The sequence below is a fragment of the Ursus americanus genome, chromosome 5, assembly GCF_024610735.1.
Source record: "Ursus americanus isolate L20-20 chromosome 5, mUrsAme1.1.p, whole genome shotgun sequence".
NCBI lineage: Eukaryota > Metazoa > Chordata > Mammalia > Carnivora > Ursidae > Ursus > Ursus americanus.
Window position 1 is genome coordinate 36,472,489 of NC_142131.1, and position 25,667 is coordinate 36,498,155.

Below are 25,667 nucleotides of genomic sequence, written 5' to 3' on the forward strand. Positions count from 1 at the left end.
CAGTTATTGGGTACCCATCTATATCCTAGGTATGGGGTAAATGCTGGGATTATGTAGAAAGCTTTGATAGTTACTATGTCCCCTGCAGGGCTCTGTCCAATTGGCTACGTGTTCGGCATGACCTTAAGCAGATTTCCAACACTGCCTATGGCACTGCAGTGTTCTCTCAATATTCAGTCCTATGCCTCCAGTGATCAATACATGCATTGGTGAGAAAGTTGGCTAGTATTAGGGGAACAACCTGTAGGTACGAATTACAGCAACGTCAGGCCCCAACCCCGCAGACTTCAGTTTTGAGCTCAAGACCAAAATTTCATCAATGATGTGAATTAATCAATGGCACTAATTTTCCCACAATCTGCTACTTCACAATGGATCTTCGAATATGCATGCTATATTAACTACTCTCAGAACCTAGGCCAGGCCCTTAATTTTTTGAAGAATATATTCCTACTAGCTGTGGGAATGACAGAAGAGTAGAAAAGTCATTAAATTGCACTTATTTTTGGAAGGCTTAGCATACCCACTTCTTTGTAGTGCCTTCTAAATTTCTAATTTTCTTTCATGTTTCAATTCAATGAAATTTCTCTGTGATGTCTCTCCCCACTCATAGAATATTCTCTCCAAAAGTATGACATTCTTCCCTCTGCTACAGCCCTGACTAATTAAGTTAAACTTTATCTGCTTCCATACAACCCCGACATCTCCCATACTTCTCAAGGGCAAGGACTATACCTTCATTCCTGTGTTATCAGCATCTACTACGGCACCAGACTCAGAGTGTTCTGAAAACAGTCTAAATGCACATTATTTCAATGGCATTTATGTGTTTATGCTCTGTCTCTCAACAGGCTGTAATATATCTGAAGCTGTGGTTCACACCTCTCTGTATAGAAATCCGTTACAGCCCCTCTGGTGCTCAAAAAGCAAGAGGTCATCCATAAATCTGTGGATTGGTAAAATAATCCTCCAGTTAGAGACTGTATTTCTGATTACAGACTTCTTTTTCCAAACAGATTTAAAATCAAACACAACTTCATCTTTGTTTTTACAAGACCCATTTTTGGAGCTATGACTTTATATTCTACAGTCAGCAGGTGACACAGCAAGTAACTCACCAGAAATGAGAGGATCAGTGTGGATTTTCTTTCTCCACTCACATTCATGCTTCTTGTGGCCTTAACTCTCTAGGCTTTATTCAGCTTACATTTGAAATAGAAAATGATTTATGTTCAAATTCATTTGTGTGAGGGGGGAAAGGTGTAATGATTGCTAGCACCCCTTCCTCCATTATTACCAATTTCTGTCATTTACAGTATATGAGTATATTTTCACAATTCTTTTTTTAAAAGATTTATTTGGAAGACAGTGAGCGAGCGCTCACATGGTGGTGGTAGGAGAGGGAGAATCTCAAGCAGACTCCCTGCTGAGTGCAGAGTCAGACGTGAGGCTCCATCTCACGACCCTGAGATCATGACCTGAGCTGAAACCAAGTGTGGGACGCTTAACCAATTGAGCCACCCAGGCGCCTCTGTATTCACAATTCCACCTTTCGAAGGAAATCCAACTGTCAGACTGAACCTTCATTTCTGACCCCACAGTTTAATACCACTTCATCTTCCATTGCACTAGAATAAAACTTACTTAATGTTCCTGAAGAAAATCGCCCTTAGGTGATTTCCAAACAGATTTCACCAGTGAGGTTCATAAAATGAAAAGAATTCATGTTATTTGTGATTTAGAATAAGAAGTTAAATTAGGAAGTGACTGTGCAGATGTAGAAACATGGTTTTCACGATATAAATAACCAGAGAATTAATAATCTCTTCTCCTTTGTATTAAACCTTAGACTACTGAATACTTTTCTCAGCAATAAGACTGAGTGTGTATGGGTGTACCACAGAGAAGAACCGTAGAACTTTAGGAGAGAATTCTTGGTACCAGCTCTTTCTGATGACCTGTTTTATCTGTACAGCATGGACATAAAAAGATAATACCTTTAGCAAGAGCTCTATAACTTCCGTGTGGACAAGTCCATGCACCGGTTCTCCATTGATGTGTGTGATCAGATCCCCAGCCTTCAGTCCTGCCTGGCATGCTGGACTTCCTTCTTCTACATTCTAAAGTCCAAGAAGAGAGTATATATTCGTAAGCCAACAAATGGCAACCCTAACATCTGCTGTTTCTTCTGGGAGAATATTCTGAGTTAATCAGCAAGTGATCCTAAGCTCCTAAGAGGAAATCAAGAAGGCATGGTTATTATTCCTTTTCTGTCATCATCCTAAAAAAGGACCATTCCTTATAAAATTTCAGGTGAATGAAGAAGGTAAGATTTTTTTTTTTTTAAATAAAAGAAGACCAGAAAAAAAAGAAAAGAAAAGAAAAAAAAAAACTAAAAAGGAGGGTGGCAAGAGGACTGTCATTGACTATTTCCACCAGCTTGCTATACAGACTGGATAATCAAACACGAAAACTGGACAGAATTATGAGAAATTACTAGTTTTCGCTAAATTTAATGCCACCCCATAAAGGGAAAGGGCATGAAACAGGACCCAAATGCCAGCTTAACAGAAAAACTGCTTGCAAATGGGTCTCAGCCAACTTATTCATTCTCCAGGATGGGTGGGAGTGAAAACTAACAAGGATGAGAGGTGGCTGGTCTTACCCAAACAATATGGTGCACCGTATAGATGTCACTGTCTCCCACATACACCCGGATGGCTCGGATGGTAAAACCATAGTTCTTCCCGGAACTGTGGATCACAACAGGCTGATGTGGACTGGCGGAAGCTGCTGAAGAATCTCGGCTGGGAGAGGAATCTCGTGAAGAAGAAGGGTCCGAGGACAGGGAGTGGGGGGACATTGGACTTCCCAGGGGAGAAACAGCAAACATGTCTGCAACACAGAAGCCAGTCATCAAAGCCGATTCTGATCACACAAACGTCCATGCAGCCAGCCCACACCGCACCAGCCCTGCCATGATCGGGAGCTTGGCTGTAACAGAAATCCATTCCTTTCTAATAAGGAAATTATATAAAAATATTTATATTGCTAATCAGCATGGCTTTCCAAACAGAGGCTGTTAAGAAAACTTCAAAAGTGTCTTTATTTTAACTCATTTTTCAATTAATTCTCTGAAGTTATAATTTCTTAATTTTCTACACTAATGAAAACACACACCAAACTTAACTCCTACCTGGCTGTGATAGTTCTAGTTAGTATGTTTTATTTTAATTAAAGAAACAAATCACAAATGCACACATTTCAAGTACGCCTTTACCCAGAGAAGACTGCATGGCCTAGAGTAAGCGATCCTCTGGCTTCAAATCTTGCCCTCAACAACTTGAACATGGTCCTTCTCAAACCTCCATGGTCAGGAGAGCAATTTATCAATGCACCAGTTGCCTTCTACAGTATTACTGAACTAGTACTCAGTGAGTGATTTGGTTCAAGAAACACTGAGCTATCAATTTCTCCGTGAAAGAATCACTCCTCATTACTCCGATTGCAACGGACTGTCTTCCCATGTTACCTACCATTCTAACAACGATGCTGAGAGGATAATACAGGTGAAACAGAGAAATTTTAAGAAAAACTTAATTCACCTTCCACAACACCAATTCTACTCTGTTCTTCTCGTTCTATAAGCAAACACACTTCGAATTTACTGTCAGCTCTGTGAACCTAAACAGATCTTCACTGGTCACGTGAAACTTGTGTGTGTTTGACAAGAAGAACAATCTGCAGAAGATGCTGAGGTTGAAGGGTGAGCCCCGTTAGAGCCAGGCTCCTAGGCGCCAGGGCCACTGAAGACTCACTAGGTGCACTGAGAACACTGTGGCCACAGCGAGCTGAAAGTATCCACACTATCATTTCTTCCAGTTCTTAGGTCTGGCCAAAGTAGAACAAAGCTAAGTGTCTCACTAGCCATGCTCCTTCATTTTGTGACAGTACCTGGCACTTGGTACTCTTCTGCTGGCTACCTTTTATCTAAAGGTCAAAAGGCCAGGTGAGGAGACACACACTGGTGGGCAGGGAACTTCTAACCATGCAAGCAGGAATGGGACAGAGTGGACACACACACACACACACATCGAAACTGCTGGAAAGCCAAGTCCCTGATCCCTTCCCTCATGATAGTTTCTGTTATTGCCCCAAATTGAACAATTGCTCTACTGAACCGAGATGTGGGCTTTCTCCCCAGCTTTCAACAGCAGACTTACCTTCCCAACTGCAGCTGCCCTGCGGCCACGGCCTTTGGGTTACGAATGGTCATTCAAACTAGGGAGACAGGTGTTTGCTTTACGGTACTAAAGAGGATGTCTCCCAGCAAAGAGTATGCTAGTGTGAGCAGTATCCCCACAGGGGCATTTGTTTCTATCAAATTTCTTTCTGCACCAACAGGAAATTTTGAAAATATCAACAATTCCTTTTAGACATGGTCTGTGTTCTTCCAAACGCAAGCCATCCGCAACAGAATTCAGTTGCGACCTGCAGTCCCTTGCCGCCATTTGAGAGGTAAGTCACCAACTCTTGGGTTTGTTTTTCATCTCTTCCAGTGGAACTGCTGTAGACTTAGTGGTTTGTGGAGGCGAAACCCAGTTGTGGAAAAATACTGCAATTCCACAAAACCATAATTAAACTTCGTCTTCCAGCACAGGGAAGAAAATGATTTGACTACCAGTAGGAGGAAGCATAGCTCAACAGACAGGGTGGAGAAAAAAGCATAATTTCAGTGCTGTCTGTGACTCTCTGCATCCTCAGAAGTGAAAAACTTACATCCTCCATGTCTATTTCCTCATTAATTAGATGAGGAAAAACTATACTTCGCTTTCCAACACAGATGCTATAAACAGCTTGGTGAAGTATATAAATGATGCCCAGTCTAGGGAAGAAAAATTATTCAGAGGAGGTAACGTTACCACATAACTTGGGGATGGGGGAGCAGAAACGGAAAGAAAACAAATACGAGAAGGAAGGCTTTGTGGGAAGGAAGCCAGCCTCATCTCCTGATGCAGAAAGAAGCCAGAAGAAATCAGTGACACATGCTGTCTGGGAGCTCTGGAGTGACTGCAGGGAGAGGCTCCCGGGAGAGCTGAGCCGGGCGGGTACCCCCATTACGGCTTCTAGCCATCCTGCACGCCCATCAGCATTCCAAACTGGGGAAGGGGGGACACATGCACAAATCACACAATGTCATGCGAGTAGATGTCTCTCTACCTCCTGGGATCATGAGGGACAGAGCACTGGCAGAAAGGGACTTTGTGACTTTCCCCGAGATTTTCTTTTTTTCTGTGCTTTCTAATCGCTGCCGGGCCATGTGAGAAGCGGGTTCACTGGATGGCTTTGAGGAATTATCTGTACTGTCCACACACTCGCTTCGTCCATTTATCTGATCCAAGTGCTCTGAAAAACTGCCAACTGCACAAAGAAGAAGGGATAAACACGTTCAGGGAAATCTGGGACAGGAGAAGTAGGGAGAGGGGAAGAGAAAGGGAAGGAAGAACAAAGTGAATACGTCCTCCCCTGTGGCTCACGAGCCCTTACGGTGTCAGGCAAACGTTACAAACACATGACTGGTTGGAGAAAGGCGATGTGGAGGAGGAGGAGAGGAAGAGGCGTCCATTCAGGTTCACTCTACCTGTACACGAGTCTGCTAGTTCTCAGCCCGTGATTCCCCTTAACTAGAAGATTCATTCCTTTCTAGAATCTGTATCTTACAACCCTTGTGGTGATAAGTCCTCCCCCTTGCTTCCAACCCATGGAAGCCCATGCTATGAACCAGGCATTGCCTTGTCAACGCCATGACCGCCCACTGTATACTATGACTATCCTGTGGTATTAGCTGTTAATAACGTGGACAACGCTGTTTGTGGTAAGTGGACATCACCTCATTTCTTTGTGTAGACTTCTGCCTGTGTCACCTCCTACCATCTTCCTAGGACACACCTACACTACGCTCATGCGTTAACTGACAGAAGAGTGCCTGAGGTGTCACCTTTGACTTCTCCTGCCACATGCCCCCTTAACACTCTCTGTTCCTTGCAAACTCACAGGACGACAAAGCCTATTACCCACTGCGTTACTCAGTGGCTCACTACGTCTTCCTGGCTTTTCCTCTAGAAAGTGTCATTCACCCTGTCCTGAAGTTACTGGACCACTGGTAAGATCCTTTCCCCTCTGAGCCAGCTGTGCCTTCTTTATTTTTAAGCTTATTAACCCTTAAGAGGTGTTTTGTTTGTTTGTTTGTTTGCTTGTTTTTAGTTAAAAAATTGGGACTCCCCTCAGGAGAGGATCCCAAGAGAATATAACCACGCAGGAGGCGATAAAAATGGAAAATCACTGACATCTGTCTGGGCGAGGGCACAGATGAAGAGTGAAAGCTTCTGAGCAGAAGAACATGCAGAGTGCCTCCCCAGAGAAAAAGGTGAACAGGCCCCCCTTTTGGTTCTTCCTACTTTTGCTTTTGGAGACTATTAGTTTTCTATCTTTTTTAAAATCACTGATAGTTGACCTTTGTCTATCCAGAAAAAGTAACACCTATCTCATTTTGACTTCTAAATGCTGTGTTACAAGCCCCCGGTGCTTTAAAAACCATTAACACAATCGTCACCTTAGGCTTTGCAATCCATGCAGACAATAGGATACCATTACAAATGATCCTTTGAAAGACCAGACAGCACATCTTGAGGCACGTAGTAACACTCTTTGCCTCGGAAGGAGTTAGGCTGGGTAAGACTTAACTCAATTTCTGTTCTGCTGAATATACCACTCAATTGCATAGCTCAAGTTTGGCCTTTGTGCACAGGAGATGGCAACCTCCCTCTAGGTGGGGTCCCCGCTAAGGGAAGCTGGGACCTGGGAGAGTGCTGTGGGTACAGGGAAAGATTCAGACTTCCACGTGACACCCAGTGACCTACAGAGGAAGACAATCTGAAGGGAAGTATCAGCAGCCTTCCTACTCTCATCCACCAAACTCAACCTCACTCAAGTCCATCTACCCTGTGCTCTCTAAATAAAGAAATCAACAGCTCAAGAACTTGACAAAAACTGCGTCACGAACCAAACACCTTATCTCAAAAACCTTAAGCTTCCTTTTGGGTAAGTTACACGCTCTTCTCCTTGCTAATGGAGGTGGGTGGGATCCTTGACAGGTGCAAAATGAAAAGCTGAATCTCTTCACAATGAATAATGGGTTTAACCGAGCACTACACCTAAGACTTCAGGACTTTTACTTTTCACCGATTCAAAAGCAACGTAGTCATGAAGAAACGGAAGGAGGAATAAAGCTATACCTCCCTAAATGCCTGAATGTGAATACATGGTATTCTTTTCTGTCATCCCTTCCTCTTGCCTCCGCCACTGCATTTCATAGCCCTGGAGATAAGCATGCATTTCTGTTCTGCCAATGGTGGATAATGTCACCTTAATGTTCTGTAAATGTCAAGGGTTCTTTCTTTTTGATGGTGGAGCAATATAAAAATCAACAAATTTAATTTTACTACAGTCACGGTTTTCAGATTTCCTAATTACCCTTGGCCATGAGCAGATCAGCTCATCTCTCTATTCTGTACAGCCCCGAAGGTCTTTGAGTATTTTTAGTGTGTATATGGGGGAGACAGAAAGGTGGTTTGAATCAATTAATCAAAATGCATGGCAGGACCTAAGCAGCTTTTTTTTTTTTTTAATTATGAAAGTAATCAATCAACTGCTTACATACCGTTTCCCTCCCTTTCCCTTCGACAGTGCTAATGGGGACCAGGGCATGGAGACTAAGTGATCCACCATATTAAGAGAAAATTTTAAATGGAGGGAAGTATACTCTATTCAGAGCATGATCATAAACTAGGAAACAGAGACCTTAGTACCCAGTAATATAAAATACTGAGATAATTCGATTTGACTTGACTACTAAGACGAACTAAAAATAATTAAGAATCTTGGACCACGATGTTGTGTCTACACTATTTCTATGTTACTATTCTCTTGGCTTTATAAAAAAGTAAGGGTGAGGGGAATTATCCTACATGGCAACAGCACTGAGGGGAAGAGGAAGAAAGAAAAAAAAACCAACAACAAAACAACACATTATTTTTCCCCATGATAAACTAGAAGCACATGTGAAGGTCCACAGAAGCAAACTTTTCAGCGAGGCTGAAATAAACCTAGCCTGTAAAATGTGTTTTCTTGAAATGATTTTAAAAAGAGTTATGCTGTGAATATTCAGTTAGATAAAAAAAAAGTTCATAAAAATTCTTGAAATCATTCATGGTTATCAATATAGCATACTGAATATAGCTTAATGAAAACATTTATCATGGCAACCCTAAGCCATATCCATGTTTCATTTTTTTTAAAGCATAAATGCACACTGCTCTGTAGAAGGATATGCTGTTGAAGAAATTGATGTAAACCAAGTCATATTTTAAGTGCACTTGGCTTGGTCTGAGGGAAATGCAAGTTTGATCATCTAATGACACATTAAGCCTTTTAAAATCCTTTGAAGATACTGTCTCTGCTGGCAGGAAGGTTATTTCACACAAAAGTGACACTATAAAGTGCTCTCCAAGAAAAGCCCAATCCCCTTGACTGCCTCACCAACAGAGACCGATGTCTGGGGAATTTCTGTACTCCAGTTACAGTAACTGGGACAGTAGCTTGTGTCTGGAGTGGGGTTGTTTCATATGCACATGAAATATGCACATGAAATACCGATTTGAATTGTGTTGGTATTTCTCACTCTCTCCTCCCCTCTTTTTTTTTTTATTATAATAATATTTTTTTATTATATTATGTTAGTCACCATACAGTACATCCCTGGTTTTTTATGTAAAGTTCGATGATTCATTAGTTGCGTACAACACCCAGTCTCTCCTCCCCTCTTAGTCCTAGATGCACGGAGATCATCTGGGAATCTCACAGAATTAGCATCTTGCTGCACTAAGAGTCCAGTGTGGATATATGTTAGTGATTTGGCACAACATGGCGCCCTAACAAAAACCAACTCCTTCGGAGAGACCACCACCCACTTCAACACCAGAAGGAAAGCTGGCTTTATATTGTACCTTATGGGTGATTTCAGCCATTTTTGAGGGTAATTTTGAGCATGTCGCTGTCTGAAACAGTTCCTTACTCCTAACTTTGAATGAGACACAATTGTGCGAGACCCGCTTTTGCATCAACAACAGAGAACACAACACGGTCCTTAGTGTGTTCTGACTGCCATCCGAGAATCCCACCGAAGCCCAGCTGTGAAAGCCAAGGCTGGCTCTCAGGTCAAACTGAAGCAAGGAGGGTTTGCTCTATGGCCATGTGGTCAGGACGGGTGACCGCAGTTCATAAGAGCTGATCCCCCAAGTATGAGACGTGGGGCCGTGGAGCAACACAAAACAGCCATCGTCACTGCCTAGTGAGGCCAGCCTGGGATTGCGAACACCGGCCATTGCTTTTCAAGGCGGTGGATAATGGGAGGACAGCGGACACCACGCGCAGGCGCTTACCCGACAGCGTCGAGCTGCTGATGGTGCTGGCCGGTGTGGTGACCTCGGGCTCCTCCTGAGCGCTCTCTGCAGGAGGAAGGACTGGCTTTTCTGGTTCCTCAGGCAGGTCTCTGGGGCAGGGAGCAGCTTCATCCGTCTCGGCCTCTGTTGAAATAGCCAGTTTGGGAAGCGGGCCAGAGCTGAGTTTACGTCTGTTGCTTTCAGTATCTGAAGAGTTGGATGTGGAGAACTGTTGCCTTAATTAAAAACAAAACAAAGTCACGTATGCATACATGCTAGGAAACCATGTTCAAGGAGACTCTGGGAAGAAATGAAGGACAAAGGGAGCTGAGGCAAGCCTAACCAACGCATGTCTAGTGCAGTGGTTCTTAGAGCGCAGTCCCCACACTGGCAGCAACAGCATCACCTGGAACTGGGGACCAAGGCACAGTCTCGGCCCCCATCCTTGATCCAGTGGAGCAGACACGCTGGGACGGGCCTGGCCATCTGTGCTCTCACAGGGTTTCCAGGAGAGTCTGATGCTCGCTCAAGCTTTAGAACCACTGTGCTAGCAGCGACCGCTTATGACCCTTCTTAACAGGCGTTCCACATACATTTCAGAATATTCCGAACTCCAGCTGAATGTTTCTGTGGACGGCAACGCCGTGCTCTTGGTTTTGTCTCCAGGGTCTTCCTTCTCTTCTCCGGAATTCTGAGTTATTCGGTCTACGCTGCTGAAAACCTGCGAGGCGAAGCGTTGGTGTTTATTACTATCTTCTTTAAAGAATTTGTCAGAAAAACCCCAAACCTTGGGAGAAAAGTCTGAGAGTACGACTAAAGTTTCAGCTGGGGCTGGGTATTCAGAAGGTACTTCCGACGCTGTTTACTTGAGTCCTGAAATGCATGGTCCGTGTATCTGGTTTTCTCTCCTTGGAGCGGGGACCTAGGAATTCATCACCCTCTCGCCCTATCTCCTTATGGACTTTGCATCTCCAAACATAGTCCGCAGACCCTTTGGGGTTTCTAAGCCCTGGGGTCAAGGCACACCTTACATGACTTTTTTTTTTTTTTTTTTAAAGATTTTATTTATTTATTTGACAGAGATAGAGACAGCCAGCGAGAGAGGGAACACAAGCAGGGGGAGTGGGAGAGGAAGAAGCAGGCTCATAGCAGAGGAGCCTGATGTGGGGCTCGATCCCAGAACGCCGGGATCACGCCCTGAGCCGAAGGCAGACGCTTAACCGCTGTGCCACCCAGGCGCCCCCCTTACATGACTTTTTAACCATGAAGTCCATCAGAAAAAGAAAATCACAGAGAAAAAGATTTAATGGCCACCAGTCAGGAGTGGGAAGGAGAGAAATGAATTGGAATTGAGTGCAAAGAGAAGAATACATTACCTGTTTTAAGACGTGTGTGTGGGGAGGTAGCATATGTTTGGTTCTGAGTCAGAGATGTTTGTTTGGCTTATAAATCACATACCTAGACGGGCAGCTTCCTATGATGGGACTGGTGTTTCTGAAGGGGATCAGAGCTTAGGCAGCCCTGAGATCTTTGCTGTCCCACAGGACAGATGGAAAGAAAAATCAGGAGGGGAGAGCCCAGGGCAGGAAGCACTGCCTACCATGCAACACAGCCACTTGCTGCTCTCGTGGGAGCGGCCCTTAGAGGGCCTATCATCTACTGCGGTGAGGACCAGGGTGGCTAACGAAGAGGGGACAGCGGACAGCGGGAAGGAAACAGAGTTGTGGGCCCGGTTTGGATGGGCCAGAGCACAGGCACGGGGGAAAACCTGTCCTCAGTGTGATCAAAGCTTCAGTCCTGGCTCTGGGCAGGCCGGCCAGCAGCCCCTCCAGAGAGACCCCACCTCTCCATTGCCTTCCTTTACACAGAGAAGGCAGTGCCGGCCCATTTGCAGATGCACTGTATCTAGTAGTCATGTACAAAAAGGTAGAGAACACCTTATAAACCCTACATGTTACAGAAGAGCTGAACAATCATCATGCAAAATGCCATGGCAACAGGAAATGCACAGCTACCGAAAATAGCAAAAGGGAGGGCGGGGGCCCTCCAGGTTCCATTCCATTTTCCTAGGGCCCTGTCCAGTCTCAGGACTGTCCAGTTTCTTTTTAAGTGTAACTTTTTTCATCTTAGCACCATCAGTAAAAAGCATCCTTCTCAGACATCGATTTTATTATCTTATCCCATTTCCAAAATTCTAGCTTGGCTTCCTCCGGCCTGTGTCATATAACTTACATTTTCTGTTACTGGCTACAGGACTTTCTCATTCCACAGCAATTATTCCCAATGGTCCTAGCTGATGTCAAGGACTCTGACTGCCCCCTTGTGTTGCATCTGAGTGACACTAGGAGGGGGCTGTGCATACAAGGACTCAAGCTCAACATTCTTCATTAAACGATCAGAGAAGCGGGGGACTCCTCCACAGCCTGGCACTGAACTAGACTCGGTCCCACAGGGCGAGGTCAGCATATATACAACTATTGTGTTCTCCGAAGACAGTACTACGAGTCCACATCTGGGCCTCCAAGAAAAAAGATTCTTACCTGTGGAGAGTGAAACAAGCAGGGAGGGACTCTGGATTATCAAGATGGTGGGGTTGGTCACTTTTCCAAAACTAAAAGGAATTTTAAGTATAGGAGACCCCAAGCCTCAAAACACTGTGGGTGATCTTGTCCAGCTGTTTAGGGATGCCCGCTATCTGGCCCTAGGGTAGATTCTCTGGAGAGACCCTGCATGTTTATGCCACATGTCACTTACTTTTGAAAACCTGTGCGAACAGGAGGAAAACTGCCTTATTTCCACGTTAAAGTCTTCATCGTTCGTGTCATCTTCTTCCTCCGTCTCCATGTGATGATACTTCTCTGACCGAGCTGCACAGAAATGTTTGGGAACAATTCCAATTACTCAGAATTTCAGCTTTTAATTTAGATATATTAATTAGGAGCTTCCATATCAAAGCAGCCTTATGTGTAATAACTCACAGGTTCAAGACTGGATGGTTCTATCATAAGTGGAGATAATTTTCTACAAAGTAAAGGTCAAACAATGTTTTATGTCAGATAATTCACGTACTATCAAAATAACTCGTGTCATCCTCGGATTCCAATTGGGGAATAAATTCTGCCTTCTGTCTCAGCAAACTGTTCCAGTCTAAAGAACGGAAGAATCGATGCTGTTTGACTTCATAGGCACCACCTTAGGGCAGGGAGGGAAGGAAAGGACAGAGGGGAAGATGTTAAACTACCCTCCAAGCAAAACTTTTAAGAACAACCCCCACCCCCTAATCTATCAATAAAGAAATAAATTAAAGAACCATGGAAATTTTACTTTTTCATTCTACAAACAATACCCCTGACAAAAAAATTTCTTCCCCATAATTTATCAGCAGAGGATTCGATTTTGCTAATAGCAGTTGCTACCGCACACTTTTTCTTTGTTAATTTTTCCATGACTTCCTCCATTTTTCAAAGGTTAATGATGTGGCCACTTAAAATCACATTATGCTGAACCTGGGGACGTGGACGCACATTGGCCCAAAGCAGACTCGCTCATTACAAAACCAAAGAAATTCTAACAAGGCGCAAAATGTGTTCACAGCAATATTTCCTCTGGAGGCAAGATTAATAAAGATGAATTTTTCCTAAATAGTATATAATGGTTTCCATTCAATTTTCCTGGATTGCTCGTTAACATAGGTAGGACTTTGATTCTGTAGAAAACTGGCAAACCTTGTTTGATAGATTTATAAATCATGGGATGAAAATCAGTCACAATTCTTAAGTTTCAGGCTTTTTTTTTTTTGCCAAGTCAGCATGACTATGCAATTCAGTAAAATGTTTTTAATTCAGTTCATAGTTTTATTTATTTTATTTATTATTTTTATTTATTTATTTTATTTATTATTTTTTAAAGTGTTTTTTTTTTAATATTTATTTATTTGAGAGAGAGAGAGAGAGAGAGAGAGACCACAAGCAAGGGAGAAAGGCAGAGAGAGAAGCAGACTCCCCGCTGAGCAGGGAGCCCAATGTGGGACTCTATCCCAGGACCCTTGGATCATGACCTGAGGCAAAGGCAGAGGCCTAACCGACTGAGCCACCCAGGTGCCTCTCAGTTCTCAGTTCTTTTAAAGAAGGATTTGGAAGGGCAAGCCCCATCAAAATATCACACCATACCCCCGGAAAGAGAAGAAAGTGCACACATTACACATAGCGTGAGCATCAGGCTCCTGCCTGACCCTCCCCCCACCCCCCAAACACACACTGTTAAGGAGAGAGAGAAGGAAGAGTCTATTCTGAAAAAACACCAGGAAGAGAGATTTCACACAAGACTAATAGAGGATCTAATCGCCTCCCTGCCAGGAGACGCCCTATAGCGGTGACGTAAATGGCTCTTTCATGCACCTGCCACAAGGCTTCCCAACTGTCCTCAATACAGTACAAAAAAAGAGGAGAGAAATGTAAAGTGAAGGAGAAACGGGTCTGGGTGTTGAGGTGGGGGAACCGTCTGCGGGGTTCAGAGATGTGGCTGTGTCCCCATCTGACTGCTCTAGCGCCAGGGCAGGTCGGAGCCCCAGACCACGTCAGGACTAACTAGTGTTTTGAGAACAATGTAGAGAAAAGAGCAAAGTGGGAAAATCACCGCAGGAAAGGGAGAAGAGATTCTTCATTAGTAAGCGTTTGATTAGAGTCTTTGTCCAGGATCGCCCACTGGCATTGTCTGTGTTTCCAGCCCAACAGCGAAGCCTGACATTGGCCAGGGCGGCGACAGCGCTAGCAGTTCCGACAGGAGGGCTGACTGGGACAAGGGCTGCACTGCATACTAGAGGCGTCTGCTTTCCTTTCATTATATCACTGAAAGCAAGCCCACGAAACAGGCATTCTGTCAACTCCACATGTGCATGGAGAAACGAAGGATAAGCAATAAAGCCTAGTGGACCACGCACACCTACTAAGTGAAATTTGGAGAGGCTGAGCTGAGGTCTGTTTAAAAACAGCCAGGCCCATCCTCGCTGTCATAATGCCAACACGCCCACACAAAGCTGCCAGACACTCTTCCAGCATACTTATCTCAGAGAGGCTCAAAGATCTTAAACATCTATCCAGCTCCCTCACTGTGCCGACGACACTGAGGTCCACGGGGTCAAGCTTACCGAGTGGCGCACTGCACACCACACTGCAAGGACTCTCACTTCCGCTGCTGCTCATGGGGACACACCAGTGACAGCTATACTCCGAGGTCGCTCAGCTTTACTCAGAGAAGCACAGTTCTCCAGATCTAAGGGCTCATAGGGCACTTCCAGACCGTAGTGGAAGGGCTCGCTCGGGTTTTCATTCCCCCGCCTGCCACTCTTTGGAACCCGAGTCAGTGAGAACGTTCACTTCATCTCTGTGGATGATGACAAGTGGGTCCTCTCCACAGAGTCACAGCCCACAGGTGACCCAGCTCACATTTCTCACCCTTTGGCCTTTGTGCTCCCCTGAGAAAAGGTTCCCTGACCATGCAGTCCTGTTTCTCATGCACTTTTACCGGGATGGGGAACAAAAGAATTAAAAGGACACACTGGGGAGAAAAGACCTCTGGGCTAAACTGCTGGGGCAACGTGGATGATGGCATTATGAGCCCGATACAGACGATCGAGCACAGGAACTCATGCAGGTGACAGTGCTCATTGCGAGAATTCACCATGCAGGGAAGGAAAGGGAGCGGACTATGTCTGGAGCTCCTGTGATGCACTACGTTAATGTCCTTGGTAGCTTCATGACCATGCTTGCGTTCAGTGTAACAACATGCCCATCTTCCTAGATTAGGGAATTGTGACCCAGGTCATGAAGAATCTACTCCAGACCTCCCAGCTCATACACAGGTGGGAGTCAGTCACCTCTGAGTAGCTAGAAAGTCCAATGAATCAGGCTGCCACTCAATACTTCACAAGTTCAAAAGTCTAGTTCAAGTAGGACAAGTTTCCAAATTCTAAGTTATGCTTCACACTAATGTTCTCCCTTGAGTTTTTCTCTCCTTTCATGGAAGTTTCTTAAACATCCATTATGTTCTTCACACTCCTTTTCTCAGCCTCTCTAGTCTCTCGGGCAAATGTGAATTCACACATTTTCACGGTGCATTATTTTGCCCGCTAAATATGCATTAAATCCAAAATGCTGTCATTGGAAGCAGCATGGCAGGCCTGCGGGATTCTCAGCCTCAGTCTCCGGGCCCTACTGGGATCTGTCACGTTGGACCTGCCTGTTTGCCAAGTACTTTCTGAAAACGCTAAGAGCTCGGGCAGGGTCTTTTAAATGTCTCTTTTGAGCTTTTGCTAGATTTGCCTCTCTAATTGTCAAACCCTGAAAAGAACAGAAGTAGCAGTCAGGGAGAAAATGCACAGAGAGATAACTCACAGCATATAATATAGAAACACGGGTGTGTTGACCAGCATCATAGCCCTGTTTTGTTGAAATCAAGCCCAATCAAGATTCCAAGTCTTTTCAGAGGAGGGAAACAGGGAGAAGACTCAGTGGGAAAACTCTCCAAACTGACCCAAGAACACTGAAGAGAAGCAGGCTCTTGGGAAGGCATGTGCCAATTCTACTGTTATCTTTGGTCACACCTCAGGACAACGCTTCCCTGGGACAGCTCAGTAGGACATATAAATTGATACTGGTGTTGTTGCAGGACCAGCTGAAAATGCCACTGCTTCTCCTATTTGGCTCAAGTGAGTAAAAATTCACTCCTTAAAACTCCGTCCCATTCAGATCTTGACGTGGATTGTCTGATAGCTACTCATATCTCTGGGGCCAGAAAGCAAATGTGACGGCAGGTCACAGAGGGTAGGGAGTAACAACTTTGCTAGTCACTTCAGACAAAAGGAACACCAAATAGGGTGGGAAGAAATATATTCCGTTCAAAGAGTTCAGTCAGCTCAAAGGTAGGGGCACCACCACGATTTCTGTATCTCGGACACCCACAGGGGAAAGTACGAGATTATACAGGCAGGAGATTAAAATGACAGTAGGAGCGGCAGCAGTGTCATTCCCGGTTCTAAGAGCAGGAATGGATGATCTTTTATCCTCACGGAAATCCTGTGAGGTGGTACTCCTCTAAGCCCCATTTTACAGAGGAGGAAATGAGGCACAGAAAGGGAAGCTTCCTGCCCACAGTCGCACAGCAGAGATTTAAACTCAGCCAATCTGACTGTGGAGTGTGTGGCCTTAATTTCCATCTATATTGCCTCCCCTAGCCGAAGGCCCACTCATCCACTGCAAAAGGCGTACAGGCACATGGTGGTGGTCCAGGAAGAGGCTCAACTCAAAACAGTTTTCCAGAGCCAGCCCGGAGTTTCAGTCTTCTTTGATTTGCTAATGCAGTCAAGGGGATTTTTCTGTACAAAGCCAAAGAGTGAATACTTTAGGCTTTGCGGGCCGTACAGTTTGAGGACTCAACTCTGCCACCGTACTATGAAGGCAGCTACAGACAATGCGTATGAATGGCACTGCTGTATTTCAATAAAACTTTATTCAACTCTAGTAGCACCGTATACTTAGGCAAGAACGGAGCCCTCCAACCGGGGGAAGCTGTGGGCAAACATGGAGAGTAACGTGTATTTGGAGCTGTTGCAAATTACTTTTGTCTTGGAAAAACTGAGGGAGAGAATGATTTGTTCAGTATTTTCTGGTATTTCTATTAGAGTGAGGTAGAATGAAACAGCTCAGAGTAAATAACCCATTAAGTCAACAACTTACATTGGTGAAAATTATGGATACTATCTACTACGTGTGTGTGTGTGTGTGTGTGCGTGCGCGCTGTTGTGTTTATAAGTAATATTTAGACCCATCTAGATAAATTCACATACTGGGGCAGGCTAGGACTCTATACTGGGATCTCGGTCTATTCAGAATATAAGGAAGAGAAGGAGCAGAAAAAAACCTGTAAGTAGAACAGTCGGGGGGAAAAATAATCAGCAAGAAATAAATCTATTATCTCCTTAATCTTGAAAGCCAATGGTTTTAATCCTCCTTCTTGGGCTATGGTGCTGATGACCATGATGAGACAGCATGGTTCAACCCCAGACACTCATTTCTAGTAATTAATTAGTTCAAGTACTGATAACCCATTTCAAAGCCTATAGATAGGAACAGGCTGGGTCAAATCTTCCTGGGAATATTTATTTAAAAAAAAAATTAAACTAAAAAAGCTCTACATCTCAAATCCTCTGTTTTAATTTATTTAAGATGCATGATTTTCAGGATAGAAGAGTTACGTTGTGCCCTTGGAGGTTTTCTTCCAGACAAGTTTTATTTATTGAAACAAATTAGGCATAACTTTTGCTTTGCAAAAAAAACAAGAAAAACAAAAATCAAAGACAAACAACAAGTAACCCTCCTAGTGTACATACTGCTCTGAACCAGGAAAAAAAATCCAAAATATTATTATGATGTGTTGTAGTCATGTCCTACATCAACTAACAGATGTTTCTTATGCAAAGAAAAAAAAAAAACCAAAACCCAAAACACAAACAAAAGCCTCTGAGTGCTCCACAAAGACATTATTTTTTGCATATTAGCAAAATTAAAACATATGTGCTCTAACCTGTTCCCAGTCTCTCCAGGGGATTCTGCCTAAGAAGCAAGGTAATCAGATCCTGGGCATCAGGGGGTGGCGCCTCGTCCTTTTCCGGCCAGTTGATCTCATCTAGAAGGGAGACATGTCGTTTACAACTTTAACGCTAAAATGGCACCCCAGGTCCCAGCAGCCTGTAGGCTGCCGGGGGGGGGGGGGGGGGGTTTGTTACAGAAAGAGAATTTCAGGCTCCATCCCAGACTGAATCAGAATCTGCATTTTAATAGGACTGTCAGCTGGTTCCTGGGCCCCGTCAAGTTTGAGAAGCACTGTTTCAACAGACAGGAACCAGCACAGCTTTCAACAAGCCTGGGAGAAAATATTTCAATAAGCAGTATCTTCCATTTGCTTTTTTGATCCTTTTTTTTTTTTTTTTTTCGTTTTTGGCAGACTTGGCTCAAAACAAATTATTCCTTCTAGTTATTAGAGGACTTAATATGGTGAAAACTCTACACCTGTGTTTTAGATGGTCCCCCACTCCTCACCCCGCCCCCCCAGGGAATCCTGAGAGTAAGGTTTTTCTTTCCTACTGTCCTCAAATGCGAATTTGGCCCCAGCCTTACAGTTCTTCAGCTTCCAGAAGCACAGATTAATTTTGCAAAAATAACTATTTCTAGAGACAAATGAAAGGCCAAAGTGTTAAGCTTGAAGACAAAAAATCTAAAGTAATCATGGTAATAATGAAAGTATTTAAAATCTGTCATAAATATTAGAATATGTTCTACATTCCACAGGAGTTTGCCTGAAGATAAGGTGTGCGTGCTTGTGTGTATGGAAATGCAATAAAAACATGAGTTATTTCTGTGTGTGCCTGCCTCCAGCTTCCTCTGCTGCAGTTTAAATCTGATTTGGAAAATAAAACATGAATATGCATCTGAGCCGTAAGGCATCGAGAACAAAGCCAGCATTTGCTGCTTGTGTTAATTAAACAGTTGATTCCTCTTGCCATTCAGGCCTTGGTATATCAGAAAACAGCCTAGTTATAAATCCATAAACAGCTCAGATATTGTGGAAAAGCGTTATACACTGCAGGCAACTCACAAATCTACTTTGTTAAAGTTTACAAATATGCCTGGCTTGCAAAGTCAATGATAGAGAATAATGCCCTGATTAAGGGACTCCTCATATCAACATGAATGTTCCCTCTCCTTCCACTGTTAGACCCTGTAGCACAGTCCAGAACGTGGCAGAGTGGGTGATGGGGGTGTCAGCCATGAATGATAAACTTTGAGGAGGAGAGGCCTTTTTGATCTATGCTTCCGGGGGAAATTTATAAAAACAGCAGGTAGGGTAGTAATAGAGTCTATTTAATTATCATTTAGTTTTGCCACAAGCCGCGTAACAATAGTTAGGGTCAGCATGTAGGTTAAGATCTAAAGGTTATTGAATTTTAAATGAAAGATGAACAGCTGTTACAGAAATAACATTACACCATAACAACCACCAATGAAATCATTAACAATCTGTGGATTAAATTTGCTTCCTTCCCATTCTCATTATTTATTATTTGGTAGACATTTGTTTTAGGGTTTATTACATTTTTCTTAATTTCTTCATTGTGCCATTAGCCATTTTCCCCCATTTATGTAAATGTTACCCACATTAACCTTTTCTTCCCTGGTGCAACTTTCCTATTATGGAAAGGAAGACTGGACGGCAATGAAATAATTTGCAAATCCCACGTGAATTTCTTTTGCAGAAAAGCACACCATAAAAATTGGTTACACTGCTAGTACATTTCCAAATTCCATGTTAACGAAACTTCCTCAGATCAATTTTCAACACAAATAGATCTCCTGAGATTTGTGAAAGTCAGTTATGCGCTATGATGAGTGAGTTCTTTTAATTTGTTGACTAAACTGTTTGATAAAGGTTAACATTTTAGTAGTTAAAATGGCAATACTCCACAGAATTGCATGAAATAGCTGTTTCCCAACAGCCGCTTGAAGATAACTCCTGATATTTACCACTGATGACTTGTCCAAATAGCTCTTCTGGAGTATCCCCGAAGAATGGCACGCATCCAACCAGAAATTCATAGAGGATAATCCCCATGGCCCACCAGTCCACCGGCTTCCCATAGCCCTGCCTCAGAATCACTTCTGGTGCAATGTATTCAGGTGTGCCACAGACCTAAAAGATGATTGCAATATTAGAATAATTGGAATATTAGACATGAATTAAAATGAGCAAGATGGCTACACACCAATTATTTTGCCCAGAGTGCACCTGCTCGACCACATGGAACCACACGGACAAAGAACTTAGGAACAGCAATTACAAGTCAGTATCCGTAACACCAAAGGCAATGAAATATTTAAATAGCAAAAAAGGGAAACTTAAAATGCTGCTGTAATGTTCAACTATGTGTAATGAGTAATTTCGAATTGAGGGTCTGACCCTATTTGGTGGTTTTACTTATTTCATAGGATTAAAAACATTTTTAATCCTCAAAGTTAATATAATGATGCATTTTTAATCTGTCACCACCACAGATATAGTATTTATATGACCAAAATATATTCACATCCTGGTTACTTCATAAAAGCATGACAGTTGAGATGTGTTTACCTTAAGTAACTTTACAATGAACAGATTGTGGGCACATGGTAATGAGGCATGCTTAAAGGGAAATGGGCCATGGCTTGGATTTTAGCACCCGGGATTGTACAATGCATCATGAGTTTCATGAGTACTCTGCTGAGACTCCTGAATTCCTTACAAAAACAGTTTTCCATTTGTCTCTCTCACATTCTCACTTGTGTGCAATTACATCGTTCGTCTTGCTAATAGACCATAATGCTGGGGGAGGAATGTGGAGGAACGGACAGTTCAAAGAGGCCCAGGGAGAAAAATGGAAGCAATTTGCACTTTATTAAACGTAAGGCTCATACAGACATCTAAACGCTCAGTCCTAATGCGGACCTGGCTTACACAAGTTGATTCTGAATGTCACTGGCAGTATCGTACTTTGTATCTTTCTCTCCAACTGAGCAGCAGCCAAGCTTACCTGTTTGTCCAGGAACTCGCGAGCATCCTTCTCGATATGACCCTCATAAAGATTGGTAGTCATGCTCATTAGTCCCACCTTGGATAATCCAAAGTCTGTCAGCTTTATGTGTCCCATGGAGGTGACCAACAAACTATGAAGCAGAAAGACACATATGAGAACACTTGCTTTGAAGTTCGTTCTTTCTCTCTCTTTTTTTAGACCTCCTCCTTCTCCTGTCAATTTGTAAGACTATTCACTATAATGGTATCCATCTTTTTTATTTATTTATTTATTTATTTATTTATTTATTTATTTATTTATTTAGAGGGGAAAGGCAGGAGGACAGGGAGAGAGAGGATCTTAAGCCCAATATGGGGCTCGACCTCACGACCCTGAGATCATGACCTGAGCAGAAATCAAGAGTTGGACTCTTAACCAACTGAACCACCCAAGTGCCCTGAGGTATCAATCTTAATAGAAAAGCCAGCCTGGGAAGAGGTGAGGTCACATGAACATATTACATATGTGTATCTGGCTCATAAGCGTAATTCACAAGGGAGGGCCAGACACCCGGCCCAGCTAACCTTTGTTGCAGTGGCCACATACAATATCATTTATAGGTTTAAACTTAGAAAAATCCAAGCATGGGACTCTGACATCTTTCTATTTTTTAGAATAATAAAAAAGAAAAGTGTTACTAATAATCCCACATTATACATAGGAAACTAAGGTAAGGAACCCATCGGTGATTTAAGTGACACATAAGATAAAGAACTTGGACAGAAAAATGAACTTCAGATTTAAATTTCTGTCCATTAAGCACATATTGTTGATTTCTTATATAATGCAAAGAATTCACATGTGAGTTTTATGAATTTAATTTTTAAAAATTTTCATTTTCAAAGGAAAAATCAAAATTTTAATTAAAACATTAAAGGAACAGAGGATGCGAAAAGAGAAAAAATAGCTAGTGGAAGGAAATATTTCATATTCTAACAGTTGTCTTTGTTGGGTAATGTTGTGAACGAATTTTTTCATATGTTTTTCTGTACTTCAAAATTTTCTGGAATGAGCATGAGTTAATTTTATATCATAAAATTTTCAGCATGCTAGAATCTTTACATATTAACATGTAATGCTTTTAGAGGTGTCTGAAATTAGTGGAGAAAGCATAAAACATTTAATAAATGGTGTCAAGATGAATAACTTAGTCATTTGAGGGAAAAAAAAAGTCTATCTGTATCTCAAATCAGACACTAAAATGAACCTCATGAAGATTAAAAATTAAATTCAATATTAAATGGTGAAATAGAATATAATATCAAATATATCATCTTGGTGTAGGAAAGGGTTATCTATGCATAATACCAAATGCAGAAACTATCCAGAAAACAACTAGTAGCTTTCTATGAAGCTATTCAAAAATGAAAATAAAAACAACTTAAAAAAATTTAACCCTGGCTTTATAATCATCTTTTTCTTTTGTTCCTTATAAACTATTATTATAAGCACCAGATCCTGTAAAGTATTATACTAAATAGTATCATATATACTGCCAAAATAACTCATTTGGGAACATTATGAGAGAATCTCAAAACATGCAAAACAGCATTAAAAGAAAACATTTTTAGAGACATAACACTACTTTTTGTGTTGTGTGAACAAGAAAAAGATACGTTTCCTCGGTGTACATACTTGTCTGGTTTCAAATCCCTGTGTACAATTCCGTAATTATGTAGATATTCCAAGGCCAAGACCGTCTCGGCAAAGTACATCCTGGCCATATCAACAGGGAGAGGCCCCATGTTCTTCATTAATGTAGCACAGTCACCCCCTATAAGACCCAAGCACAAGATTTAGCAGGTGGAGTATCAGCTAGGATTGAAGAAGACCATCAGTTCAGATTACAGACCTTCAAAGCAGAATGGCCTCTACCCAGAGACACAGCATCTCAAATTCTTAAGTGGAGACCATGCACTGAGTAATCATGTTTCTAATTAAGATATAGTATGGAAAAAAATAAAGATTTTCTTTCTTTCTTTCTTTCTTTCTTTCTTTCTTTCTTTCTTTCTTTCTTTCTTTCTCTCTCTCTCTCTCTCTCTTTTCCTCCTTCCTTCCTTCCTTCCTTCCTTCCTTCCTTCCTTCCTTCCTTCCTTTCTTTTTAAAGCAGGAGTCCTCCTAAGGGAACAGATTTGCTCCAAAGTGGAACTGAAATTTGAAGGACAAATTACACCAGCCTAAAGCATGGGTTCTGGAATCAGGCTGAGTTCAAATCCTACTCTTACAGGCAGGGAGATCTTAGACAAGCTAGTCCCGGCTCTCTCCTCTAATATCAGGATGGTAAAGCTGTCATCCCTTTTCAGATTATTGTGAGGATTAAATGATATAATCTACATAAAGAATTTGGGATATTGCCAATATTCATTAAACATGTGACAAATGTTAGTTACCTATAAACTCAACCAAGGTTAATAAAGCCAAGTGCTGGCGTGAGGGAAAAAAAAACGGTGGCAATCAGCCAAGCTATGCTTTCGTCCTGTATCCACGAGGAAAGTATCTAGTAAGTCTCCCTCCTTTTCTTGGGTTTCAGTTTACACATCTGCAAAATGAAAAGGTTGAGCTAAATGATATTTAATGTTTCTTTGCATTTTATAGTTTTGGGATTCTGCTCGTCCAATTTTAAAGGTTAAGTTAGAGGTTTTGAAGATTGTTTTGGCCCTTCCTAATACATTCCTTTTATTAACTTTGTTTATACCAATAAATCATGGCCAAAAACGCAAAACTGAATGTAAAACCGAAGGAAATAAGAACATTTAAAAGGTAAGCTGCAAATGTTAAAAAAAAAAAAATCCACCAAAAGTAAATTTTCTTGACTTGTATCTCCTTTTCCCCTAACTCATTTTTAATTTCATACCATAGACCAAAAAAAGATATATTTTTAATTCATTCTTTAAGATCAATTGTAATGAACGATTTTATGCTATGTGATAAAAGTAAGTAGGAAAAAATCCCATCGCTTATATTCTCACTTTAATGACCAATTGAGAGGAGGTAGTTAGGATTAAAAGCTATTAAAGAAGAAAAACAACCTTCCTCCAAACAGCACTAATTTTCCCTTTGTTATAGTAGAGCAGGCACTTTACAAGCAATTATCAGAAGATAATGACTGGGAATACAGCCATCTCATCGCCTGGCTTCGGTTCCTAGGTGGATACAACCATTATAGAGCCCAACAGGGAAAGCCTCCGCCGCAGGAAGCAGACAGTTTCTGGGTAGAGGTGTCGTGTTCTCTGTGTCACACGCTGACTTACCTTCCACATATTCCATGACCATGCATAAGTGGCGCCTTGTTTCAAAGGAGCAATACATGCTGACAACGAAGGGGTTCTCTGCAAAAGTCAGGATATCCCGTTCCACGAAGGCCTGCTGGATCTGGTTTCGGAGGATGAGGTTCTGTTTATTAATCTTCTTCATGGCAAACCTCTGCCGGGATTCCTTATGCCGAACGAAGTAGACTGCCCTGAAAAGGAGCACAAGAGTTGGGGTTCATGGGAAGTGAGGATGCCTCTGGATACAGTAAACCATGGGTGATCGTCAACTTTTTTTTTTTTTTTTTTTACATTCACATGGCGGCTGGAAGTCAGCTCACACATGCTATCCTAGCAGCTGCAAACATCCCATTCCAGGCCAAAATCTTATGGCTACATTTATTTATTTCTTAATCTTTTGATAAAGGTCACTGGTCATACATAAAGCAGCAAATTCATCTTCACCGAAAGGACAGAAATGGACAGTCCCCAGAGTGAGCTATTTTCCAATAGCTAGCTGACGTTTTCAGTTTTTCCACAAACAAAACAAAATTCAATATATGAGTCAGAGCAGGGAAAGAATTAACAAAAGTACATACATACCATGAGCTATAGCCTTTCAAGCATTAGATATATGTTAGGCATTTTTTCTAGACTGACTAAAGTGATAATTTTCTATATGATACCCTTGGGATCTGCAAAAAAGGACCAAAGCTTCTTAGGGTAGGTGGCTTCCAACTTGAGGGTAATTTACTCCACATGAAATTCCAGATAAATGAGACGTATGTAATAGGTCATATGAGGCTGTCCTGAAAAGAAGAGTAGGGTATTTCCTCACTACACACCTCAGCATGATTTACACCTATGGCTGTTTCAACAGGAAATGCATTTTCCAACATAAAAGGGGGCCAATAATACACTGTTCCATCCGGCCCACGGCCAAGGTGACAGCCAACTTTACTGTAAAATGAGGAGGCTGCATTGAATTTCTGCTGTAAGACTCACTCACATACTCCAGAGAACCAGTTCTGGCTGGGTAAAGACAAGGGACTCCTTGGAGCTTGATGTGGAAGAAACAAATCGAGAGAAGGAGGCAGCTTAAAACCTTACCTGTCATTATTGTAGGAGAACAGATTAGAGCTCTCAGGTTAGGAAATGCTCAAATAAATAATAATTAACCTAAATAGCAATCATTTATAGTAAAGTATATCCAATGTCTGTCTCTTAAAACAAGGGATTATTTGATCTGAGATGCAT

General features: G+C 42.3%; 1 protein-coding gene across 14 annotated transcripts in view; it reads right to left on the minus strand.

The window, feature by feature from the left end:
• Positions 1–25,667, minus strand: part of MAST4 (microtubule associated serine/threonine kinase family member 4) — a 537,673-nt gene that overhangs the window by 13,489 nt on the left and 498,517 nt on the right. For 10 of the 14 annotated variants that reach the window (XM_087862106.1, XM_045794229.2, XM_087862103.1 and 7 more), the window contains 12 exons: positions 24,414–24,622; positions 22,798–22,936; positions 21,121–21,253; positions 20,078–20,243; positions 18,081–18,182; positions 12,570–12,692; positions 12,255–12,367; positions 10,094–10,221; positions 9,501–9,736; positions 5,221–5,421; positions 2,666–2,895; positions 1,998–2,120 (listed from right to left, as the gene is read on the minus strand). In XM_087862106.1, coding sequence (XP_087718232.1) covers positions 1,998–2,120; positions 2,666–2,895; positions 5,221–5,421; positions 9,501–9,736; positions 10,094–10,221; positions 12,255–12,367; positions 12,570–12,692; positions 18,081–18,182; positions 20,078–20,243; positions 21,121–21,253; positions 22,798–22,936; positions 24,414–24,622 — 1,903 coding nt within the window. The remainder of the gene's footprint in view (positions 1–1,997; positions 2,121–2,665; positions 2,896–5,220; positions 5,422–9,500; positions 9,737–10,093; positions 10,222–12,254; positions 12,368–12,569; positions 12,693–18,080; positions 18,183–20,077; positions 20,244–21,120; positions 21,254–22,797; positions 22,937–24,413; positions 24,623–25,667) is intronic. The other 4 variants (XM_045794231.2, XM_087862105.1, XM_045794235.2 and 1 more) reach the window with 2 other exon arrangements.